General features: G+C 34.3%; 1 protein-coding gene across 1 annotated transcript in view; it reads left to right on the forward strand.

The window, feature by feature from the left end:
• Positions 1-26,159, forward strand: part of LOC145240279 (uncharacterized) — an 88,862-nt gene that overhangs the window by 58,581 nt on the left and 4,122 nt on the right. The window contains exons 3-6 of the mRNA XM_080103861.1: positions 3,643-3,782; positions 15,211-15,270; positions 19,448-19,538; positions 21,842-22,101. Coding sequence (XP_079959987.1) covers positions 3,643-3,782; positions 15,211-15,270; positions 19,448-19,538; positions 21,842-22,101 — 551 coding nt within the window. The remainder of the gene's footprint in view (positions 1-3,642; positions 3,783-15,210; positions 15,271-19,447; positions 19,539-21,841; positions 22,102-26,159) is intronic.

Here is a 26,159-nt window from a genome sequence, read left to right on the forward strand (position 1 = left end):
TCATTGTTTTCTGTTCATGTCTTTCGCTTAAATAATACCTGCTCCATAATGAAATATAGCTACTGCACAATATGTGTATTTTAAAAAAAAAATTTTTTTACACGGGAATCATCACTTATCAAGGCCCGGAGGCCACTTGAGGATAAGGGTTAAGGGGTAAAATTAGTCAATGTGATTATAGCGTAGTAAACATACGTAGTGGGAATTTTGTAAATTGGATTACTTAGGGGGATGGTTCATCAAGAACTTGTTTACATTGGACTTGAAGACAATCAGATTGTAGTCAGCTGGAAAGCAGGCAATCGGAAGAGAGTTCCATAGGCGTGCAGTTCTAAGAAAGAAGCTTTGTTCGTGGAATCTACATTTAGGTCTAGGCACAGATAAAGAGTGTGGGGAATTATTGACAGTGATTTTGGCTAGACAAGTGTTTTTCATGAAAGTTTGGCGAAGGGGGGGGGGGTGCATAGATTGAAGCTTAGACAAGCACTTGCCATGAAAATAATGCAGATCTTTTGTTTTTCTCAAAGAATCAACCGTAGTCTTCTTTTCTTATTACTTTTATTTAATCAAATTCCACAATTCCTAAATAGGTGTATCCTTTTTCTCCAACCTTTCTTTTTCATCACTTCCCTGTACAAAAGCTAAATTATTTCACTTTCAACAATTTTTTCCCATTTTCAATTTCAGGAATCCACACTTCTTCGTGCCAACTTCCATCCCGATATCATTACTAAACATACGAACGGTCCACACATACTTAGCTGGTCTTCATTCTTTGCATACAACTTGAAGTCATTCATCCCTATACATAATAAAAGAGGCACAATTATTCCCCTCTTGACTAAAATACAGTAGGTTTCAAACAGCAGATGCGACATATTCAAATTTCTTATGTCTAGCCTATTAGCCACTATCTTACGTAACTTTATAAAGACTTTTCTGACACATGCAGATGTTTAAATAAAATCCTAGATTATATCCGAGGAGCTACAGCATCACTATCGCATTCACCTACAGAGGAAGTAGTCCCGATTTTTACCCCTATCACTAAAGTCCTACTACCGCCACCAGTAAACACAGCAGATTGTTATACACAGGGTACGGATACGGTTAGCGGGTACTGCTAGTAAATAATAAATGGTTTATGCAGTACTTCTTTCCCCACCCATAACACTGATTTACTTATCGCAGAAGATCTTCTATGACAAAGCTTGTTTACCCGGAAAGGTCAACCTTTGTCACGAAACGTCCTGGGAACGGTAATCAAATTGTAGTACTATGTCTCGATCACTAATGTGACCAGCTCATATTGCATCACGTTGGATTATTTAGTTAGAAGTCTTTTTTGTAAAAACTAAAGAGTGGAATTTGGGTGTGGCTTTTCTCTGCGCTTTCTCTATTCTTTGGGGATGACTTCTTGATGTCGTATTCCTCTGGCCGGAATCGCTGCTGGCGCCGTTTCGTCGTTTAAGAATTTTGTCGTTTTACAATTTTAAACAATTAACAACAATTAACTTTAACCATTAACAACTTAGCTAACTACTCTTAACTACTCTTTACTAACTGTTTGGAAAGAGTGGGCCCCCCCCCTCTTTTATAGAGAGACAAGAGTACGCGTCCTCGCCTTATGGCTGCCAGGATCAAAGAGAAAGAGAGTTGTCAAAATTGCATTGCGGTCCCTTTTTTTCTGTATCATGTGACTAAATCACCTCCCAGCTATGCCGGGGGGTAGGGATGTCGACGATGACAAAACAACAACTAGTAGCACTACGAAATAGTGCGACACTTCCCCAGTTAATATCAATGGTAATTTCCATTGTTTTTTTTTTTTTTTTTTTTTTTTTTTTTTTACATGGTGGTCACCACTTATCAAGGCCCGGAAGCCAATCAGGGATAAGGATTATTGCATGTACAGTAATCAATGGGATAGTATCGTAGTAATCGTTATTATTGGAGATTTGATAAAGTGTCTTACTTAAGGGGGCGGTTCATCAGAAATTTGTTTATGTTGGATTTGAAGACATCCAAGTTGTAGTCAGGTGGGAAACAGGCAAACGGAAGAGAGTTCCACAGGCGTGCACTTCCAAGAAAGAAGCTTTGTTCATGGAATCTACGTTTTGATTTAGGCACAGATAAAGAGTGAGGAAAATTATTGACAGTGGTTTCAGCTAGACGGGTGTTTATCGTGAAAGCTTGGCGAGGGGGGGGGCAGAGATTGGAGCTCAGACAAGCACTTGCCATAGAAATAACGACACCTCATACTTTTTTTTAGGAAATGCCGCAGATTCGTTGCAATTGCAAATATTTGTTCCTCCATTCTCAACACATATGCAGTCTGTAATCCTGATAGGCTTTCCATTTTCATCATAAGTTGCTTCTGAAAAATTGAAGAATTCTGATTATCTTGTTCATCTCTTTGATCCACTTCATTCTAATGCCCAAAGATACGCATGCCGGGCGTGGGCTGTTCACTTTGTTCTCATTCAAGCCGTTTACTTTGATTTGACATTTCATTCATAAAAAGTTTAGTGAATTTTAGGTGACATAACCACTGGAGTTTTTATTTATTTTATTCAATTTTCACTTCAAACAAGCCACAGTGCAACTTTGATGCAGGGGGCCATAAGTTGCAAGGAGTTGAGCAGCAAGGTATCTGTTCACATTACACTTGAACTTCTGCATATCAGTACAGTTGGGAAAGCAGGAACCCGGAAGGGAGTTCTAAAGTCTAGCAGTTCTGGGGAAGAAACTATTAGAATAAAAGGCCTTCTTAGATATCTACTGTGTAGGTGTGCGATTTTTGCTGCTTGTCGGGTTTGTCGGGGGTATTTACATCGAGAGAGTACAAGGGAGCATCTACCATTAAAATACTTGTAAAACAGGCAGAGGGATGCAACATTTCGTCAATCGGACAGAGGTTAAAGCTTAGATGATAGTTCAGGACCTATCAGGTTGGCGACTCTCTTTTGAACCCTGTCCTGGAGTGAGAGACTAATAGCAGATGCACCAGCCCAAATGTGACAACAATATTCCATACATGGGCGAATGGTAGCCTTGTAGAGGTACATGATACTTTCAAGTGTTTATTTATTTTTTTTTTTTCGAGATACACTCTCTAGCCAGGGGTGGTTGAAATCAGAGTTTTCCTCCCTCTAGATGGTCGACCTTGCCAGATTGTTTAGCTCCATCTACCCAAAACTACTGGTTTTAAAGTGCCTTTTATTCGCCTGATGCACCACTCCTGTCAGTAAAATAAGTCCATTCGACGGTGACTAAACCACACGAGAAGGCCAGGAGTAAGACTAGATTGTTGGAGGCTATAGATTTGAACATGTCTTAAGAGTATTTTATACGAGGGTAGAAGCTCGTCTCCACTTCCACTTCATTATGACAACCGTTGAACCCATTATTATTATTATTTGCATAAATAGTAGTGTTGGGACGATTAATCAGAATCAGTGAGACTCGAGTATCGCATGGTAACCACCTGCAGGTAGCAGATGCGTCTGTCCCGTTTGCAAACCAACGTGACACCGCCATACACGTGGACCTTTTTATATGGATTTAAAAAATTGACTTTCAGTTCGTTAGCTATTTCACAACCCCCTTTTTTTTTTTTTTTTTTTTTTTTTTAAACAAAAGGAACCTAAGACCAAATCAGCGACCAATGACTTGCAAGCCAAGATCAAGAAACATGGCCGGCAAACAAAGATTTAAACAGCAGGAATTTTCTTCATCTAGTGAGTCACTCTTTGGACCGGAAGTTTTGACTTGTGGCAAAGGTAAGTTGAATATTATTACAAAACACTATGGATGCCATTTAACTATATATTACTAGCAGGGCTTATAAAATACATTTCTTAAATATAATATTTTAATGCATGCATATTTCGTATTTATTATTATTATAGAGCCACTTCTCTTGATTATTATATTGTGCCCAATATATAGTAGTGATTTCAAAAGTAAAAAAAAAAAAAAAAAAAAAAGAAAATTACTTTGGTGCTATTAGCAAGAATCGAAACCAAAACATTTAGCCTTAATCACTACCGTTTGAGCTATCGTAAGATGGATAAGAAATAGCTTAAGGAGAACCAACTTTAATGTGTACATGCATATTTGGACGTGCCTGCAAGAACGATTTAAGTCGACTTACACCTGCAAAATTCTATTGTTTTTACTGACTAAAAGCACATGCAGGAACAGTCTACAAAAAATTCAATCATTTGCCCTGCTTTGTGCCGCTTTGCGACCTTGCATGTTAGAGCAAATACAGTTTGAAAAAAAAAATGTTGACACACACACACACACACACACACACACACACACACACACACACACACACACAAAGAGAGTGAGTTATATATTAGATTAAAATGTTTGTGATGTTTTTTTGAGTTTGTTCGTATACGAATAGGAACATGATTGACAAAAATGGAATAGGCAGAATACACAGTAGGTTTTATAATATCAATATTTGAATTTAAATCTCACATAAGTCTAAATGTGTTAATTCCTTTTGTGATAAGATTAAAAAAAAAAAAGTGCTGTTCTTTGTGTTAAGTTCTTAGAGTTAACTCCCCTGCTTGTTGTTGTAGATTATTGATTGGAAAACAAAGATGGTGATTTTCAGGTTGTGTATCTATGATTGGAATTATGTGAAAAGTAAACAGAGCTGTCTTCTGTTGTGTGATAAAATCGCTGAAACACATTTAAAAGACGAATGGCTTCTTTTACAAAATACCTACCTGTTTTGGTAAGTGGACAGACATGTGCTGAATGTAAGCAAGATTGAAATGCATATGGACTATATTTACAGACCTACCTAAAGAGAAGCAGGACTTGGGTGTATTTTTGTCATTAGCACAAAATATAGGAATCATTCGGCATTTGGCAATAACAGATATTGGTGGAACAAATGGATTGAATTATAGAGAAATTGGACGAAATGTGTTTACAGGAGGCAAATACGGCAGCATATATGTCATCTAAGGAGTTTTATTCCTACATATGGAGTTAATATAAAATGCATTTTTACTACAATATGTATTTCTGTATTAAAAAAAAATATATGAAAATTTGGAATTATTGTGGAAACATGATGAGAATTAGCAGCGAACCGGATGTTAACGCATCCACCATGAGAGACAAAATGGAAAAATCGTCCTTTGCACATGGCTCCACGCATCGCTTCTGCTTGGGAAGAAAAAAATAAGATAACCACAAAATAATTATTGACCAATGGCAGAGCTCCGCGCCTAAAATAAACACCTCAAATATCACAGTCACTGGGAGCCGGTGTGCCACTATAAAACGAGGGATTTGAGGGAACCAAAAGGAGGAAAGAGGAGATTCGCCCTGCTGCGTCAGTGAACGCGCGGACAGATTCTCCCACCCGACCTAAAGAGTTGAAGAGAAGAGAACTCGCCCCGCTGCGTCAGTGAACGTATGGACGGATTCTGTTATCAAACCTGAAGAGACATAATGAAGAAGAAAAAGAAATAAGGCACCAGTGAACTGAAGCCGATTACGCTCTCATGTTATGGGCAAAACGCCTTCAATTCTAGACACTGCCTAATTCACACAAACCAAAGAGGAGAGGAGGAAAAAGAAGACGAAGGCGCCGGGTTGCTAGCTGCTGGTGTAAAGTCACCCGCTTTCCAGTTACAAGCCAGGACACGCATCACCGACAGCAGGATGACCGGCCTACCCCCACCACATCCATCGTCCAAAAGATAAGTTACGTTTACGAACATTCATTCGTTGTCAATTCATACATACCTACAAACATTTTACGAACCTTCATTCCTTGTCAATTCATACATACCTACAAACATTTTACGAACCTTTATTCCTTGTCAATTCATACATACCTACAAACATTTTACGAACCTTTATTCCTTGTCAATTCATACATACCTACAAACATTTTACGAACCTTCATTCCTTGTCAATTCATACATACCTACAAACATTTTACGAACATTCATTCCTTGTCAATTCATACATACCTGCAAACATTTTACGAACATTTCACCGTATTACAAACTGTCAAATATCTCCATCGGACAATCCATTCTTCGTTAAATCACATTCCATCCTACGGACACTTTGCCTCTCCTAATACAAGGTGTTAGTAGTAAATAAAATCGGTTCTCAACCTTCAATATTCGTACACATGTACGAGCCTTTTTCAAGTCTCACACAAAACACACATTCATATTTCAAGCTGTCATATACATACGCGCACACAAACATACGCGCCCACGTCCACACGTGTACACATATTCACGTTCGCGTACATACACTCACATTCACGTATATATACACACACGCTTACGTATACACATGTACTCACACACGCGAACACGAACACACACATGGACGACGTCACTTCCACTTTCTAAGGAAATACACATGCGCAAAAGACACTCCAGAAGCGAGTATAAAACATGGAGACAAGTTGTTTCTAATCCTCTTTTTAGGACCAACTCTCAACTAGAGAGGTTGGGCGAATAAGCCGCCGCTGTTTCGGCGCGCGCGCACGCGCACCTCACGCCCACTTCCTACTATGTATGGGGCACGAGCTAATGACTGTATGTATACATTCTCCCTCTTTCTCTCTCCATCTACTACTGGCCACTAAGAACACCTTCGCGTAGCTGACTACTAACTGATGACAACTCTAATATCCTCTTCCTTGCCTACACGCTGGATTCTCATTTCCACTACAACACTCACTTCAATTCCCACGCGCGAACAAACAATAATGACCCAAACTTGAGATGAAAACACATTTCCTTTTCTTGCTACAACACCAGTCCTGCAACGGACATTGGTTACATACGCGCGGACATGTTATAACTAAAATGTTCATTTCTTTCAACAGCAAATAAACGACGTTTATCTTATCCATTACTTGAGTCTTTGTTTCCTTCAATTCCCATTCGTTTCATTATTCTTTTGTAACGGGATTGGGGTATTTATATATCCTAGTCCCCTACACACACTTCCAACGTTGTTCATTTCATGTATGCTTTGTTGTGACCTCTATGGCATCCTTTCTCACCCCTAACCCCTTTCCATAAAGACAGAGGCCATATTACTTTGTCCGCCCTGTTTTACAATTTGTCATTGTGCAGAGGGAGGACAACTCTAGTTTACTAAGAGATTCGTTCATTTTCTTTTCATTTCATAATTTAGGACGTTCTATGCGGCGATATTTTTTTTTATTGACTCAAAACATTAAAGAAAGAAAACTGCGACGATTTTTTTTAATGTAACAAAATAATAATACAAAATTCGTCTTTACGCGACTTTTAAAAGAGTCGTTTTTGTTTTGATATCATAATCTACGGCGCTAAAACCAATGAAATTTTCAATAGATGAAAACATTTAAAAAAGAAACTACGGTAACTTTTTTCTACATATTTTACGACTTATTAAGAGATTAAATGCGATAATAGGAAAGTATAACTATTCTTTTTTTCAAACAAAACTTTTTAATAAAACAAGGATGAAAACATGGAAAAAAAAAGGCTGTGGTGGCTTTTTTTTTTTTACTGGACAAAGCTTATAATATTAATAACACCAACATCTAGTTTTTAACATAAATAATAAATCGCAGTTTTTGTTTAATAAAAATTCCTCTAAAACTATTGTCACATTTTCATTTTTTGTAATGTTAAAAACAAGAGGTACTTGTACAGTTTAATCATTAAAAAAAAAAAAAAATGAAAATACCAAAATAGATTATATCATATGTATCCGTTATGGATTGAAGTTCTCCGGAAAAAAATCACTTAATTTCATCAAGTCGTTTTTTGTTTACAGCAAAAAAACAATTTGTTATGATAGCGAGCAAAAGGCAGTAATGTTTCGATTTTTAGGAAGAAAAGCTAGTATTAAAGATGGAGATCTTCAGGTACGGATACATACAATATAAACTTTTTTTTTTTTTCGATATTTTCATTTTTTTAATGTCTTGATTAAACTGTACAAGTACCGAACTAGATGTTGGTGTTATCAATATTATAAGCTTTGTTACAGTAAACAAAAAAAGCCGTCGTAGCTTTAAAAGTTTCATCCTTGTTTTATTAAAGAGTTTCATTCTTGGTGTTTTTAAAAGTTAAAGACTAATTTTTTAAAAACCTTACCATAACATTTACTTTTTAATTAAAAAAAAAAAAAAGTTGCCACAGCTTCTTTTTTAAATGTTTTAATCTAATGAAAATATTGTTGGTTTTGGCGTCGTAAATTATGATATGAAAACATAAACGTTTCTCCTAATAGTCGCGTAAAGAGTACATGTTACATTATAAAAAAAAGAAAAAAAAGATGGCATATCTATCTATATACTCGTAGCCAAATTGAATATTGGGTACTTGTACAGTTTAATCACGACATTAAAAAATGAAAATATCGAAAAAAGTTTAAATTGTACGTATCCGTTATGGAATGAAATTCTCAGAAAAAAAAATTCACTTAATTTCATCATTTCGTCTTTGTTTTACAGTGAAAAAAAAAATTCACTTAATTTCATCATTTCGTCTTTGTTTTACAGCGAAAAAAACAATTTGTTACGATACCGAGCAAAAGGTTCGATTTTTAGGAAGAAAAACTAGTATTACAGATGAGGAGGGAGTGTCGGCGCTTTAAATTGAGTTATCTCCCCGTGGCATTTCGTTAATCCAAACAAAAATGTAAAAAAATTCCAAGATGTCTGCCTTCAACCTGCTGTCATGAAAACGTATTTTTCCGCTGAAAAAAAAAAAAAAAAAAAAAAAAAAAAAAAACCTACTCGATCAAATTAAGTGAAATTTTTTTTCGGGGATCTCTGGCAACACATCAAAGGCCATAAATGACAAAGTTCTCTCCGATTCTCTATCCTCTGATATTAAGCGCGTGATACAATGGGGGAAGAGGTGGCTAGTTACTTTTAATGCATCTAAAACCAAGCTTCTATCTTTACATCATTAACGCTCTGATCCCCATCTGGCATCAATTGAAATGGATGGCTCTCGTCTTGAGGAGGCTCCATGTTTTGACAAGCTTCTTGGATTGACCTTTACTTCTGATCTCAAATGGAACACGTACATCAAATCTGTTGCCAAGGTCGCTGGAAAAATGGTGGAATCCTTCTACCGCTCCAGTAGATATCTCACTGCTGATGCAATTCTCTATCTATATAAAAGCCAAGTACGTCCAAAGATGGAGTACTGCTGCCATATCTGGGCAGGAGCTGCTAAAAACACTCTATTCTGCCTTGACAGAGTACAAAATAGACTTCGTAGCCTAGTGGGGGGATGCTCTTTTCTCTTCCCTGCAACCTCTCTCCCACAGAAAGGACGTTGCGAGCCTGTCATTGTTTTATCGTTATTTCCATGGGTAGTGCTCGTCTGAGCTCCAATCTCTGGTCCCCCCCACTCGCTAATCTTTCACGAAAAACATCAGTCTAGCTGAAACCACTGTCAGTAATTCTCCTCACTCTTTATCTGTGCCTAAATCAAAACGTAGATTCCATGAACAAAGCTTCTTTCTTAGAAGTGCACGACTGTGGAACTTTCTCCCGTTTGCCTGTTTCCCACCTAACTACAACTTGGATGTCGTCAAGTCCAACATAAACAAATTCCTGATAAACCGCTCCCTTAAGTAAGACGATTTATCAGATCTCTATTACTAACGATTACTACTATATTGTCCCATTGATCACTGTACACGCAATAACCATCATCCCCGAGTGGCTCCCGGGCCTTGATAAGTGGTGACTTCCATGTAAAAAAAAAAAAAAAAAAATCTTCAGTTCAAAACGGATATGGACAATATAACCTTTGTTTTGTTTTTTTTTCTCTCGATATTTTCATTTTTTAGTGTCTTGATTAAACTATACAAGTACCGAATATTGAAATGCTCATATCTTTGGTTCTACATGGAAATTTGCAGGCATTTTTTTTTTTTTCAGATTTTAATACTATTAGCAGTAGACTATTGCTAATAATTCCACGATTTTAGTAAAGGGTGGAAGAGGACTGAAGCATTAATTTTGCGGGTCAGATAATTGAACACATTTTTACGAGTGACAATTTAAGGTTTCTAGTAATCAAGTGTGTTGTTTGTTTCGTTACCATTGATGGTAATGGTGTATAAAACCAGACCCTAAGTTTCAAACATGGCGGCTGGTCTGTCAATTGGATACAATACTTCCGGTATCCTTCAAAATGATTACTTTTCGGGCAAAATATTAAGATATTTTTGCCGATATATTTTTTTATAACATTGTTTTTTGTTTTTTTTTTAAATATAGTTACATTTTCTTTTTTTTAATGTACTATATTTAAATATACTTTATTTACCACATACTTTATGTAAACCTGCGTAGTTTATTACGATCGCCGCCGATTAAAAAAAAAAATGTTTATAGTTAACTATATTTCACGTTTATTTTTTACCCCCCCCTCTTATAATAAACAGTATATAAAAATACGTAAACATTCTTAATCAATTGATTTTGCGTTTTTAGTCGCATATCTTTTTCAAATAACTATATTTACTTTGTCAAACTGTTTATCATATTTCTATGCGATTAAAAACGCAAAATAAATTGATAAAGAAAGTTTACGTATTTTTATATATTTTTATTATAAGGGAGTAAAAAAATAAACGTAAAATATAGTTCACTATAACAATTTTTTTGGTGCTAATGCAGAGAGTGATCCGCGCTATTTTTTAAATCGTATTTCCAAGTTTAATTAAAGTTTTATGATATATTTTTTAAGTTCAATTGTAAGGTTGAAGTATAGAATAGGTACAAAACACCCTCCCCTCCCCATGCTAAGAATGGCTTTTTAAATAATAACGTTATTATTTACGTCCGGATCACTCTCTGCACTAGTACCATTTTTTTAATCGGCGGTACTCATGCAGAGAGTGATCCGTGCTGAAATAACGTTATTATTGAAAAAGCCATTCTTAGCATGGGGAGGGGAGGGTGTTTTGTACCTATTCTGTACTTTAACTTTACAACTGAATAAAAAAAAAACATAATAAAACTTTAATTAAACGTGGAAATACGATTTTAAAAAATAGCGCGGGTCACTCTCTACATTAGCACCGAAAAATATATTAACAAAAATAATCTTCATATTTTGCCCAAATATATAAGTAAGCGGGAGTATTGTATCCATTTTGAGCTTCCATACCGCAATTGACACACCTGCCGCCATGTTTGAAACTGAGTGTCTAGTTTTATGCACAATTACCCAATTGATACTAACAATTTAAAAATATAAGTGTTTAAGAAGGCTAAAGCAATGTGGGTTATCGATGTGAGAAGTGGTGTGAAAAAAGAACAAAAATAGACAAACTGGTGCAAATTTTGTAGAATTGTGAAATACGTGCGTTTATTTATTTTTCAACGTCGCATATAACATCAGTAAATGGAGACTTACTGTTTTGGGGGGACCTGGATGGTTGGTGTCTTTGATATTTCAGGATAACATCCCATTGTCTAAAAGAAATAAGGTGTAAAAAAAATCGAAGAGTGTTTCAAAAGAGAGAAACCGCCATGGTGATGGAACCGGAAGATGAGTTGAAACTACCACGGAGAAAACAAAGTCTAATTAATAGTGATGTGTTTTAGGTTCTAATTAAATTTGGTGTGTGATAAAATATATTTTACTTTATTAATTTATCAGTACTTTATTTTATTTTTACTTTTTTATTATTTTTCCATTTATTTATTTATTCATTTCTTTATTTTATTTTATTTCATTTATTTATTTATTCATTTATTTATTTATTTATTCATTTATTTATTTATTTATTTTATTCATTTACTTATTTATTCATTTATTTATTTATTTATTCATTTATTTTATTCATTTATTTATTTATTCATTTATTTATTTATTTATTCATTTATTTTATTCATTTATTTATTTATTTATTCATTTATTTATTTATTTATTCATTTATTTTATTCATTTATTTATTTATTTTATTTATTTACTTATTTATTCATTTATTTATTTATTTTATTTATTTATTTACTCAGTTACTCATTTATTCATTTTATTTATTTATTTATTTATTTATTAATTTATTTATTTATTTTATTTATTTATTCATTTATTTATTCATTTACTTGTTTACCTTTTCTTTTTATTTATAGATTTATTTTATTTAATTCATTTTTATTTTTTATTTTTTTATACACATAGTTTTCTATTTTTATGTACTTATATATGTTATCCCGAAATATCAAAGACGCCAACCATCCCGGTCCTCAAAAACAGTAAGTCCCCATTTACTGATTTTATATGTGAAAAATAAATAAACGCACGTATTTCACTATTCTACAAGATTTCCACCTGTTTGTCTGTTTTTGTTCATTTTCGACACCACTTCTCACACCGGTAACCCACATTGCTATAGCCTTTCTAATACACTTATATTTTATTTACCAGCAATGCTTCAAGCAAACTACCTTTCCCTTTTATCACAACTTTATTTTTAGCAGCAAAAATTAATTTGTTGCACAAATCTCTATTTATATAACGTTACGAGTGTGTATATGTTTATATGCTTGTGTTGTTGGGATTCACTCATACACAAGAGATAAACTCTTCAAAATGTAGAAATAGATTGAGAGTGTAGGGGACTAGAATATATATATATATATATATATATATCCTAATCCTGTTACAAAAGAAAATAATGAAACGAATGGAATGAAGGAAACAAAAACTCAATTGCTGGATAAGATAAACGTGTCGTTTATTTACTGTTGAAAGAATGAATGTTTTAGGTGTAACACATGTTCATGTCCGCGTGGGTGTAACCATCGTTTGTTGCGGGATTGGTAGTATAGAAGGAAAAAGGAAATATATGTTCATCTCACGTTCGGGTCACTATCGTTTGTTCGCGCGGGGGAAGAGAAGTTAGTAATGTAGTGGAAATGGGAATGATAGTCCAGCGTGTAGACAAAGACATGTTAGCAGTCAGCTACGCGGAGGTGTTCTTCGGCACAAGTTGTAGATAGAGAGACAGAAAGAGTGAGAATGTCAATCCAGTTCATGGAGAGAGAAAGCGTATAAAGTGTACGTACTGTCTGTTGGCTTTTTGTCCCACATAGTAGCAAGTGGCTTGAGGCATGCGCATGTGCGCGCCTCCCAAAACGGCAGCGGCTGGTGCGTCAAACCTCTCAGCTCGAGAGCTGTTCCGAAAAGGGCTGGAAACAGCTTGTCTCTTCCTTTTATAGTTGTTTCCGGTGGCCTTTTGCGCATGTGTGAATTTCCTTTGAAAAGGAAGTGACGTTGTCCATGTGTGCGTACATGTGCGTACGTTAGCGTGTGTGTGCATACACGTGAATGTGAGTGTATGTACGCGAACGTGAATATATGTGCGTGTGTGGATATGGCGCGTATGTTTGTGTGCGCGTATGTATATGACAAGTAATATAGCTTGAGATATGAACGTGTGTTTTTGTGTGAGACTAGAAAAGGCTCGCGCAAGAGGTACGACTCTCGTTGTAGTCTGTGTACTTTTGTAGTACACGTAAGTCGAGGTTCCAACCTCAACAAATAGTCCAACAGAAACTGAGCTATTTCAATGGCCTTTTTGCTGTTGGACTGATGCAAAATGTTCTGTGTAGCCCTAGGAGGTCCACCTTCCCAGGCCTTGCCTCCTGGCTTTCAGGAGGAGCAAGTTATCGCTTGTTGTCTGAGATAACCTCACCGAGAAATGCCGACGGGGCTACTGAGACGAATTTTTGAAGGGCGATAGGGCTCCTATTCCTAGGGCACTAACCCATTTTCCCACCTTCCGACCTTGTGTCACATCCTCTTGTAGTGGAAGAGTCGTAAATACTGGTCAGTGTACTTTGTAGTACGCCATCTTAGTGGTACATGCTATGACTGTTGCTCTATGTATCATATTGTGTTTTTGTTTCAATAATATTTTCCTTTTCTAACCATATCCGTGTCCGTGTTTTTATTTAGTCACTCTTCAGGACCACAACAATTTGTATGTACAGACTCCTAAGCTAAGTAATCGATCAGTATGAACTTTAGAACATAGGTGTTATGCATAAGATGGGATATATTTAGTTTAATTTAGTTTTATACAAAGGGAGTAAAGAGGGGTTGGAAGCCTGTCATAAAAATTCATGTCAAGTGCTCGTCTGAGTTCCAATCTATAATTCCCCATTGCCAAACTTTCACAAAGAATACTCGTCCATCTGAAATCATTATCAATAATCTCCTCTAATCTTTACCTGTGCCTAAATCTATATGTAGCTTTCATGAAGAAAGCTGTAGAACTGCACGTCTGTGGAACTCTCTTCCATTTCCCTGCTTTCCAGCTGACTACAATATAGTCGTCTTCAAGTCCAATGTAAACAAATTCTTGATGAATCGTCCCCTTAAGTAACCCAATTTACCAAACTTACGCTACTAACGATTAGTACGATACTGTCTCATTGACTACTGTGCACTCATTAACCCTTATCCTCGGATGGCCTACAGGCCTGGATAAGTGATGACTCTTTTGTCAAAAAAAAAGAAGAAAAATTCAGATAATTCCGATTTTTGCGAAATTTTGAAAATAAATATTAGACATCAATTGATAAATATTCACAAATTTCAGTTTCTTTTTAATGTGTTTTTTAGGTGGCATAATATGGACACGACCGCTCATTTGAAAATTCATGTATTTGTATTTGTACCAAATTTGATCCATAGACATCGATTAAGCAAGATTCTATGAATGTCTATTTTTTCTTAAGATCCCTTAAGCTTGAGTTTTAAATTTTAAACATCTTCTAGAATCAAAATCATGTTATGGATTTTGTGATTAAAATTAAAATAAGGATTTTAGAAATAGCGTTTAGTATCATTATATCCTGATTTTAATCTTCATAAGGGGTCATAAAAATGATGCAAAACTGTTTTGTTTGGGGGAGGGGTCATTTTACCTGTCCTGGGACGGGTATCCTTATTCTTATTCTAATAGTGTTTAGCATAAATTTCATTCTTTGTCCTCATACAAGTTATTACTTTTAGAGGAGAGATATGTGAAGATTAAAGGATTTTTTGTAGGGGAGCCAGGCATATTAAAGGTTGGAAACCACTGATATAGATTTTTTTTTTTTTTTTTTATATTTATTCCTTCTTTCTCTTTCTTCTTTGCAATTTTTCTTTTCTTTTTTTTTAGTTACAACCAACAATGAAAAGGCAACTGCTGTAGCTTGGGGTGAAAAAGATAACCACACCAGTAAGTGATTTCATGATAATTTTATGATTCTAATTGAGGAGGTAGGATGGGGGGAAGCTGTTCAGTATGTACAAGAATAAAATTTATTTTCCTCTCACTTAAAATGTATACAAATGCACATATGCAAACTACCTGGAAAATATACACAGTGAACCGAGTGCAAGAGAGATACAGACAATTGCACTTAAAAGGACGACTGGAATCATAAAAAGATCTTTCGGTTGAAATGTATGAGATAGTAGGTAAATGTTTGGCTTTTGGTAGGATGTTTCATTCCCAGCTAAAATAAATGATAATTTCATGATAATTTTATGATTTTAATTGAGGAGGTAGGAGGAGGTGGGGACTGTTAAGTATATACAAAAATACAATTTATTTTCATCTCACTTAAAGCATATACACATTCGCATGCACAACTACCTGGAAAATATACCCAGTGAACCGAGTGCAAGAGAGATACAACCAATTGCACTTAAGAAGACGGGTAGAATCTATTATTATTATTATTATTATTATTATTATTATTATTATTATTATTTCTGGCTATAATCTAAATATTAATTTACTTGTCCATACGTCCAGTGTCACAAAAAACATCATCATTGCAAACATTAAGGAATGAGTGGCCGGAGAATGAGGAAGAAAGGTCTTTTCTTAAAACCCGAAATAAGAATGAGGAAATAAATGTCGTCGTTATAAAAAAAGGAGTCAAGTTATTACGTATTCTATGTTCATTGCGACATACTCTGCTATAATATGTGTAAGCGTTACAATAGCTGTGTTTGAGTATTTGGTTTCTACTATCTAAATATTAATTTACTTGTCCATACGTCCGGTGTCAGAAAAAAAGCATCATCATCGCAAACATTAATAAATGAGAAACGAATTACCTCACTTTATAGTCGTTCTTTATCAGTTAAAAATCATTAAAACCATATCCTCTCCAAAAATTAAAAAAAATACATGCCTATTTGTTTACGGTTTCAAATTTACTATTTTGGCTTATAATTAAAAAAAAGTCGTGTTGAGAGAAGACTAAGCTTTTTTTTTATCATAGTTTCTTTTTAAAATTAAAAAATATGTGCAATTGAATTGACATCTGTTTCTTTATAATTTATATAAAAAAATTAAGAAAAAAAACCCAATGCGTTGTATGTTGAATTTTCTTTGAAAATTAAAAAAAATTTTTTAAATCAGTTCTTTTTAGCTTTAAAGGGTTAAAAAAGAATTTGTTAAAAAATTGTTTCAAATTCGTTGTTTTATTTTATGCTTTTATTCATTTTATTTATAATGTTTTACATTTTTTTAATTACCGTGCAATTTCCACAGGTTCTGCTAGTATAATACATTATAATTTCTGGCTATCTATCTAAAGAGGATAATATCATTACAATATATATATATATATATATATATAGTCATCCATATACAGTACTGTTCCGTTGTTTCACAGCTCATCTAGCCAGGATCGAAACCCGATCGCCCAAACGACAGTCGGATTTCTAACCACACGGGCAGTGAATTAACAATGTTTTGGCATTGTCCAAAGTACCCAATCTCAATTTGTTTACACAAAGAGCAACACTTCATACGCTAATGGTAATTTTTATATCACTTCCCAAATGCTCAAGCTAAGACAGGGAACATATATATATATATATATATATATATATATATATATATATATATATATATATATATATATATATATATATATATATATATAATGTTCACTGTTTATGAGAAAGGATTCCAGCAAAGTGCTCGATTATAAAGAAAAAAAATTTCAACATAAGAGCTTAATATTTATTTATTTAAAAACTGTACAGAAGGTCAGAAAAACATTGGTACCGTCGGTTTCAAGCCAAACACAAGGAGGCCAGTTGAAGATAAACAGAAAAAAAATGGCTGACGAGAGCCTAACATTATTTACCAGTTACTTGTCCCCCTTTTGTTAGGCTTGAAACCGACGGTAATCATGTTTTTCTGATATTCTGCACAGTTTATATATATATATATATATATATATATATATATATATATATATATATATATATATATATATATATATACCCACAGTAGCGTCCACAAGTTAAGGAACGGTCGATCATCTTTTTAAATGACTTCTAGCTTTATCTATGAAAATGGAAAAACAATTTTTTGGTGAATTTTCCAATGTTTAATAATGGTAGTTTAATAAAAAATAATTTTTTGATTTTGAATAGATATTGTTTTTTTTTTTTTTTTTTTTTTTTTTACATATGAATAAACAGGCGTCCAAAAGTTAAGGAACGCGGAAAATTAATACAAACTTTAGCAATTTTAATAACAACTTAACAAAATGTCGACTACGAATATTTCCAAAAACTATCTATATAAGAAAAACATTTGTGACCATTATGGTGAAAAAATAAGTCCATACGGGAGATTGCTAAAATACTGGAAAGGTCTAAAAGCGTTGTTTTTCGGGTTATTGAAAATAGAAAAATGGTTAACCATTGACTGAAAAGAAAAAATCGGGCCGACCCCTAATAGCAACTAAGAGGGAGGATAGAAAAATCACTCGATCATCTCGTTATGATCGCTTTAAAACTGCGACTTCGATATCCCGGGATTTTACATCCGAAACTGGACAAAGAATTTCTGACAAACGATCTCATGAAGATTAAACGAAGTTGGATTATGTACAAGAAGTCTATGCTGAAAGCCTTTAATTTGTATTAAAATAAAAAGGCTAGATTGTTATTCGCCGAAAAACATTTGTTTTGAGGAAAAAAAAATTGGAAAAGATTCATTTTAGTGATGAATCTAAATTCAATCTTTTCGGATCAGACAAAAGTCCACATGTCAGAAGAAAACAATGAGAAAGACTTCCCCTAAGTGCGTTAAAAGTGCAGTAAAATTTGGAGAGGGCAGTATAATGGTATGGGGCATGAAATCTTCAAAAAGAAACTGATCCCTTGTCAGGATTCTTGGAAAAGTTTATGCCCAAATGTACAGAGAATTGATTAGAGAACATGTGGTTCCTAATATTTCTGATTCTGATATCCTTATACAAGACAACGCACCGTGTCATAAAGCAAAAATAGTTTTAGAAGTGCTAAATTATCCAATATTTGCGTTATGGATTGGCCAGCTCAGAGTCCCGAACTGAATCGAATTAAAAATGTTTAGAAAATTATTGGTGATAAGATCACAGAAAAAAAAAAATGCAAAAAAAAATCTTGATGTTTTATGGAGATGTATAAAAAATACTGGAATAATATCTCACCTATAACATGTGAACGATTGTTTCTTTCTTGCAGCAAAAGATGCCATAGTGTGATCGAAAACAAGGGGATTTTCACTAAATACTGAAAGGATTCTTTGTCTTTGCATTAATAATTTCCCCCGTTCCCTGGCTTTTGGACGCCTGTAATTTAATTAAATGTATATATATATATATATATATATATATATATATATATATATATATATATATATATATATATATATATATAAACTGTGTATTCAATTTATATATATATAAAAAAACTGTGTATTCAAAAAAAAAAAAAAAAAAAAAAAACTTATTATTTATTTAACAACCGTTATTAAACATTGGAAAATTCACAAACATTTTTTTTTCCTTCTTCATAGATAATGATGATTGACCGTTCTTTAACTTTTGGATGCCACTGTATATTTTCCATTCCCCTTTTCCCCGTGCATCCTCATACTTTCACTACACCGATGAAGACTGAAGGATCGGTCGAAAATTATGTACTTATAAACAAAGTTTTTTAAATTTTTTTTCATAATATTATTATTTTGTATTCCTGCACGTCACCAATTAAAAACGAATAAAGAAAAGTTATAAGCTTTTATACTTTTCGCATTCTTTTTTATTCATATATATATATATATATATATATATATATATATATATATATATATATATATATATATATATATGACATTAGCCCGCTTGGGTAGTTCGTTAGACTATCAAGGTTAAGTTCTCGCCGGTTGTCTGTCTATTGCAACATGCGTATGCTTAAATGATTGTAGAGAATCCATGTAAAGATTTTCATGTTTAAAAATTTTCCATAATTTTTTTATCTGAATATTCTCTACTAAAACATCTAAATATGACTAACTACAAAAAAGACGTATTCTATCCTTTCTTTCCTTATAGAAGAAATATCAAAAGAAATGCATGATGGTTTACCAAGAAATCAGTTCCAACAACGGGGAACAACGCGGATCTTTCAGAAACGAAATCAAAAGTAAGAAAATTACAAAAATAACGATAAGGCATTTTTATATCAAATGGATTTGAAATATTAAAATATTGAAATTCAAATATTGATATTCACATATTGAAATTAACACTCAAACGGCAACCAGTCGCATGCTTCAACTCCCGAGCTTTTTTTTTTAAATGCTTCTTCGAATGTTAAAATAAAAGAATTCTATTTTTAGAAAAAAAAAAAAAAAGAATTTATTTTTTTGTATCATTTGGATTGTTTGGACTATTATTCTCATCTTGGTTGATTTTTACCACAACGTTTTCGCCGATGTAACTTCCGACCGTCTTCAGGTGCACTCACACTAGATGTTATTGGTGAATGGAGAAAAATGTTTGTTTTTTTGCTTTTCAACCGACATAGCCATTAGAAATTCAAAACGCAAATAGCGTCAAGTCTATTTGTTGTTCACTTATTTCATACAGCATTCAATTTCAGCATGATAGTGCAAACGAAGTTAATTCTTAGGAGAGAATTAATAACGTGTAATGTCAGCAAGAACCCGACAAAAGACACGTCAAGCAGATGTAGCAGACGACATATCAACCCTTTGATCTATCGTTTATCATGTCAAATAATAATTTCTGTTAAAGGTTAATAAAAATGCGTCGTTCCCATAAATTGTCTCCTAAGATCTATCTTTTTTTACTAATTGATCCTCACTAATCAAGATCAAAAGCCACTCGAGGATAAGATTTTACAAAATGGAAAGATGTTCAGTCAAAAGATGAAGAACCTTATGATGAGATTGGAAACGATTGATAGGATGGATGAAACTCGAATTATTTGTGGGAACGGTTCATAACAGGTATCTGTTGATATTGGCCTTGAAGATGACCATGTTATAATAACCAGGGAGGCAGTCACGTGTTCCACGGATGGGAATCATTTATCCCCGTCCGTTGAAGCTCTGTTTGTGAAAAGTATTCAGTGTCAAATGTGTACTCACACTCGGCATCAAAATTTAAATATTTTCATCAAACAGATTTTAAGCATTTTCTTTGGTTAAATTTAGCGATTAATTAATCCAGTAAAAGGCCTAATTTTAATGATAATTCTTTCATTTATTATACAGTCATTACAGTCATTTATTTGCGTATATATATATATATATATATATATATATATATATATATATATAGTGTAGTGTCAGGTTGTTGCATAAGTTTCCGCTGTTTCATAAAAAAATTTTGTTCAAAGTGTTATATATGATTAGAAAAAAACATGTTTTACAAGATCTGCAAAAAAGCGAATGACCAGTAGGTCATCGTTTTTTTTTTTTTTGGCTCATATAATTTTTTCTCGTTTTTCAGAACTGTCAAATAGATTGTCAAGTTGATTAAAAAAAATATCACATTCTCAACACCTCCATATTTTCGACTTTAATCAAGGTAAAAAAAAAACAAGTGAAGTGACCAAGGATATTTGTGCCGTATATGGAGGAAACGCTATAGCTGAGAGAACTGTTCGAGATCGGTAATTTTGATCTCAATTACGCTCCTCGTTCCAGAAGACCAACTTACTTTTGCTGTTAAACTTCTTTGATTTTCTTAAAAAACACAGTGGGAACTTATGTAACAACTTAATATAATAATTCTCCAAGTTCCAGATATCAAGTTTTCTTAGTTGCTCATTCATTACTTTTCAAAAGGTATCCATTACAATATTGTTTCGTATTGCGACTAACAAGTCTGCAAAATTATGTTATTGCTGCATATTTAGTCAGGTACTCATCAGATGTTTACCTTAAAAACTTATAAAAACACCATTTTGGACAACTTGCATGGTTCATGTAAACGACACACTCTGAGGTTCCTTCCTGTAACTGTCTCCTGGTACCAACAAAATTTACAAATCGTCTCTCGGGGCAAAACGAGAGAGAGAGAGAGATAGATAGATAGATAGATAGAGAGAGAGAGAGAGAGAGAGACAGACAGACAGACAGACAGACAGACATATTAAAACTAAGAGACTAAAATGTTATTGTTTTATAATCCTGGTGTCGGCCAAGTAGATCTGACCTTTTTACCTGCCAACCACGATTGTGTAAACAACAACATGGCCTGGCAGCAGTCACTCTCTGTCAACCCTAGCTGTGCAAGGAGTTGCGTTCCCTGCAATGTTTCAACGACATATTTTTTGCTAATTTTACTTGTCTCCTTAAAAAGAGAAGGAAGATCAGGTGTAAGGCTCCAAAAGACCTTGTTATTGTTGTGTAACACATAAGATTTTAAATCCGAATGTGTAGAAAAATTATTTTTGTTTTGTTGATTTCCAAAAAGGGAAACCATTTTGTTTGATAATGGAGCCAATGAAAGTGTCGAAGAACATCAATTGTTGAAGGCATCCAGTTTTCCTGTCCGCCGCATGTTCCTGCAACACCAGACACCTCTGAAGGGCAAAAAGCAACCGTTTAGATCTGCATCTCCATCGAAGACCACCCAGTCACAAGTGGAAATGTCTCGAGAAAGACACCAATGTGTCATACCGAGCACAGCTACAGAACCAACTGTCTATGATAGCATTGATACAGAAAGGTACTGTAGTTATTTGTGTATAACACAAATATTTTTGTTTCTCAAGATTTTTTTAACCTAATATCATTCATCCAGTTTCTCCAGATTTTTAAACCTAATATCATACATCCACTTTCTCGAGATTTTTAAACCTAATATCATACAGCTAGTTTCTCCAGATCTTTAAACCTAATATTATACAGCCAATTTCTCCAGATCTTTAAACCTAATATAGTACATCTACTTTCTCAAGATTTTTAAACCTAATATCATACATCCAGTTTCTCCAAATCTTTAAAACAAATATCATCCATCAGTTTCTCCAGATCTTTAAACCTAATATTATAGATCCAGTTTTTTCAGACCTTTGAACCTAATATAATACGGCCAGTTTCTTTAGATCTTTAAACCTAATATCATACAGCCAGTTTCTCCAGATCTTTAAACCCAATATCATGCATCCAGTTTCTCCAGATCTTAAAACCTAATATAATACATCCAGTTTCTCCAGATCTTTAAACCTAATATCATACAGCCAGTTTCTCCAGATCTTTAAAACTAATGTCATACATCCAGTCTCTCCAGATTTTGAAACCTAATATCATACAGCTAGGTTCTCCAGATTTCTAAATCTAATATTATACATTTAGTTTCTTCAGATCTTTAAACCTAATATCATACAGCTAGTTTTTCCAGATCTTTCAACCTAATATCATACATCCATTTTCTCCAGATCTTTAAACCTAATATCATACAACCAGTTTCTCCAGATCCCAATATCATACAGCCATTTTCTCCAGATTTCTAAATCTAATATCATACAGCTAGTTTCTCGAGATCTTTCAACCTAATATCATACAGCCATTTTCTCCAGATCTTTAAACCAAATATCATACAGCCATTTTCTCCAGATTTATAAACCTAACATCATGCGGTCAGTTTCTCTAGATCTTTAAACCTAATATCATACATCCAGTTTCTCCAGATCTTTAAACCTAATATCATACAGCCAGTTTCTCCAGATTTTTAAACCTAATATTATACATCCAGTTTCTCCAGATTTTTAAACCTAATATACAGCCAGTTTCTTATAATAAAGAAATGTACATAACTTCATAAAAACCTATCTGTCCGGCGTTGGCCAGGAGTCTTTTTACTTTCATTCGTAAATTATGCAACTGGAATGAGATTTCTTCACCTGCATAAATAAACATTTTTGTTTAATGGTTTAATTTTTCAAAGACTTTGCATCTTCTTTGAAAAAATAAAATATCGATCATATCTCCTTCTTTTCCCCCCACACCATCGATGTGTAAATCCGACATCGATTTATGAATAAAAGTTAAAAAAAAAAACATGCATCTTTAAATAAGAATCAAACTTGTAATCATATGTTAACCGGCTAACGTCTTATCAAGTTGCCTACCACAGCAAAATATTGAAGGAGTGGGATTTTGGCTGCTTATCGGGCTAGTTAGGAGTACTTATATCGAGAGGGCACTTATTCTATGATTTCATCCAAACACATTCCATTAAAATATTTGTACAACAGAAACAGGGATGCAACATTGCGACTATAGAACAGAGGTTGGTATTTGGCCAATTAGATTTGAGACTCTTTTTTTGGACTCTGTCTAAAAGGTAGAGACTAGTGGTAGATGTACCAAACCATATTTTGAAACAATACTCCATGCAAGGGTCAATGGTGGCTTTGTAAAGATAGAGGATGCTTTTTGGGGCAAGAGAAAATAAAAAGTTGACAGTTTTTTTTCCTTTCTTCTGTCAAAGATAAAAAGTTAACCACAGTTTAAAAATAAGAACATATGTGAAAAAGATTTGGTGTTTTCAGGCGTGAATAAAATTCGGAATCATGCCATAGCACCTTATCAATTTGTCTTCTCTGCCAGTCTTATTAATGCACAAATTATAAGGCATGCTATTGAAACGTTATTATAACATTGAATTGAAGTAAATTGCTTGTCAAAAATGGAGTAGATAAGGAGTACATCAGCGGTGAAATTCTGAAAATTGATTATTATTAGATTTTATACAGATTTTTCACAGTATAATTGTTGGCAGCAAGAGACAACTAGATTCAGTCAGAAAGTTAGTTTCTCAAACTTCCTCTATGATTTTAGTAAGAAAAACAAAAAGCAAAGAAGAAAGGAAAGAAAGCACCTTCTTTTTTACTAATGAATATCAAGGAAATTATGTTACTAAATTAATATCTGGTGTTTTAGGTAACAGTATTGGATTTGGGACTAAGAGAGGATTAGCTCCTCCTAATTTTTCTATGGTATTAGTAATTAAAACAAAAACGGGTAATCAGATGGAATACGAAATTCGATGAAATCAATAGAAAATGAAATTTGTGTTTTTAAGAACAGGGGGCAGTATTTGCCAAAACTGACTGAAGGAACAGTTTTAAACTACTTTTGTACTTTTTGTCAACATGGTTGGATTTAATGATTCCATGGGTGTCATTTTGAAGAGGGGCGGGGTCACTCTGCAGTGCAACAAGATCTGCTCTTTTTTGGAACCCATAAGGAAAAGAAAGAAGGACCAAAAGCACTTGGTATTCATAGGCTACGTGTATAGATGAAGAGATCTGACCATACATGAAGACAGTTGAAAAAGCTTGGCCAAGTTCAAGAGACTTGAAGAACCTTAGTTTATGTCTATTACCAATTTTGGATGAGAGGACTTAATCATCTCTATGCTTTGGATTATTCGAACTATTGTTCTCATCTTGGATGCTATTCTCACAACACTTTGGCCTTAAGGTGTCTCTTGTCGAACTCAAGAATTCTTCTGTCAAACTCTAAACTCTGTACAAAATGGAATCCTTTGACGTTTCTGAATTTTTTTAGATGAGGATTGGTTATTTGTATTATTTTTCATCAGACTACTGTTCTCATCTTGAGTGTGATTTTCACAACGTTTCGGTCGATGTAACCTCCAACCTTCTTCAGGTGTATCTTGTCGAACTTGGGAATGTTTCTGTCGAACTCGAGAATTTGGACGGAATTTCCAGCAGAACATATTTTTTTTTTTTTTACAAGGTGGTCACCACTTATCAAGGCCCGGAAGCCACTCAGGGATAAGGGTTATTGTAAGTACAGTACGTTAGTGTGGAGATTTAATAAAGTGTCTACTTAAGGGGGCGGTTCATCAGGAATTTGTTTATGTTGGACTTGAAGGCATCCAAGTTGTAGTCAGGAAGGAAGCAGGCAGATGGAATAGAGTTCCACAGGCGTGCAGTTCTAAGAAAGAAGCTTTGTTCATGGAATCTACGTTTTGATTTAGGCATAGATAAAGAGTGGGGAAAGTTTTTGACAGTGGATTCAGCTAGACGGGTGTTTTTCGTAAAAGATTGGCAAGGGGGGACCAGAGATTGGAGTTCAGACGAGCACCTGCCATGGAAATAATGATAAAACAAAGATAGGCTTGCAACGTCTCTTCTGTGGGAGAGAGTTTGCAGAGAAGAGAAAAGGGCATCCCCCATTAAGCCACGCAGTCTATTTTGTACTCTGTCAAGGCAGGATAGGCTGTTTTTAGCAGCCCCTGCCCAGATATGGCAGCAGTATTCCATCCTTGAACGTACTTGGCTTTTATATAGATAGAGAATTGCATCAGTAGTGAGATATCTTCTGGAGCGGTAGAAGGATCCCACCATCTTTCCAGCGACCTTGGCAACAGACTTGATGTACATGGTACATTTCAGATCAGGAGTAATGGTCAAGCCTAGAAGCTTGTCAAAACATAGGGCTTCTCCTAGACGAGAGCCATCCATTTCAATTGATGCCAGATGGGGATCAGAGCGTTGATGATGTAAAGATAGGAGTTTTGTTTTAGATGCAGTAACGAGCCACGTCTTCCCCCACTGAACAACTCGTTCGAGATCAGAGGATAGAGAATCAGAGAGAACTTTGTCATTTACAGCCTTTGATGTGTTGCCGCAGATGGTAGTGTCATCAGCATAGATGTCAATGAATGATTTAAGTATGTGTTTAGAGAGATCATTGATGTAGATCAGGAAGAGAGTTGGGCCCAGGATGGACCCTTGAGGGACTCCAGCATTAAT

The sequence above is a fragment of the Euprymna scolopes genome, chromosome 19 (assembly GCF_053919585.1).
Source record: "Euprymna scolopes isolate OS-2025 chromosome 19, ASM5391958v1, whole genome shotgun sequence".
Lineage (NCBI taxonomy): Eukaryota > Metazoa > Mollusca > Cephalopoda > Sepiida > Sepiolidae > Euprymna > Euprymna scolopes.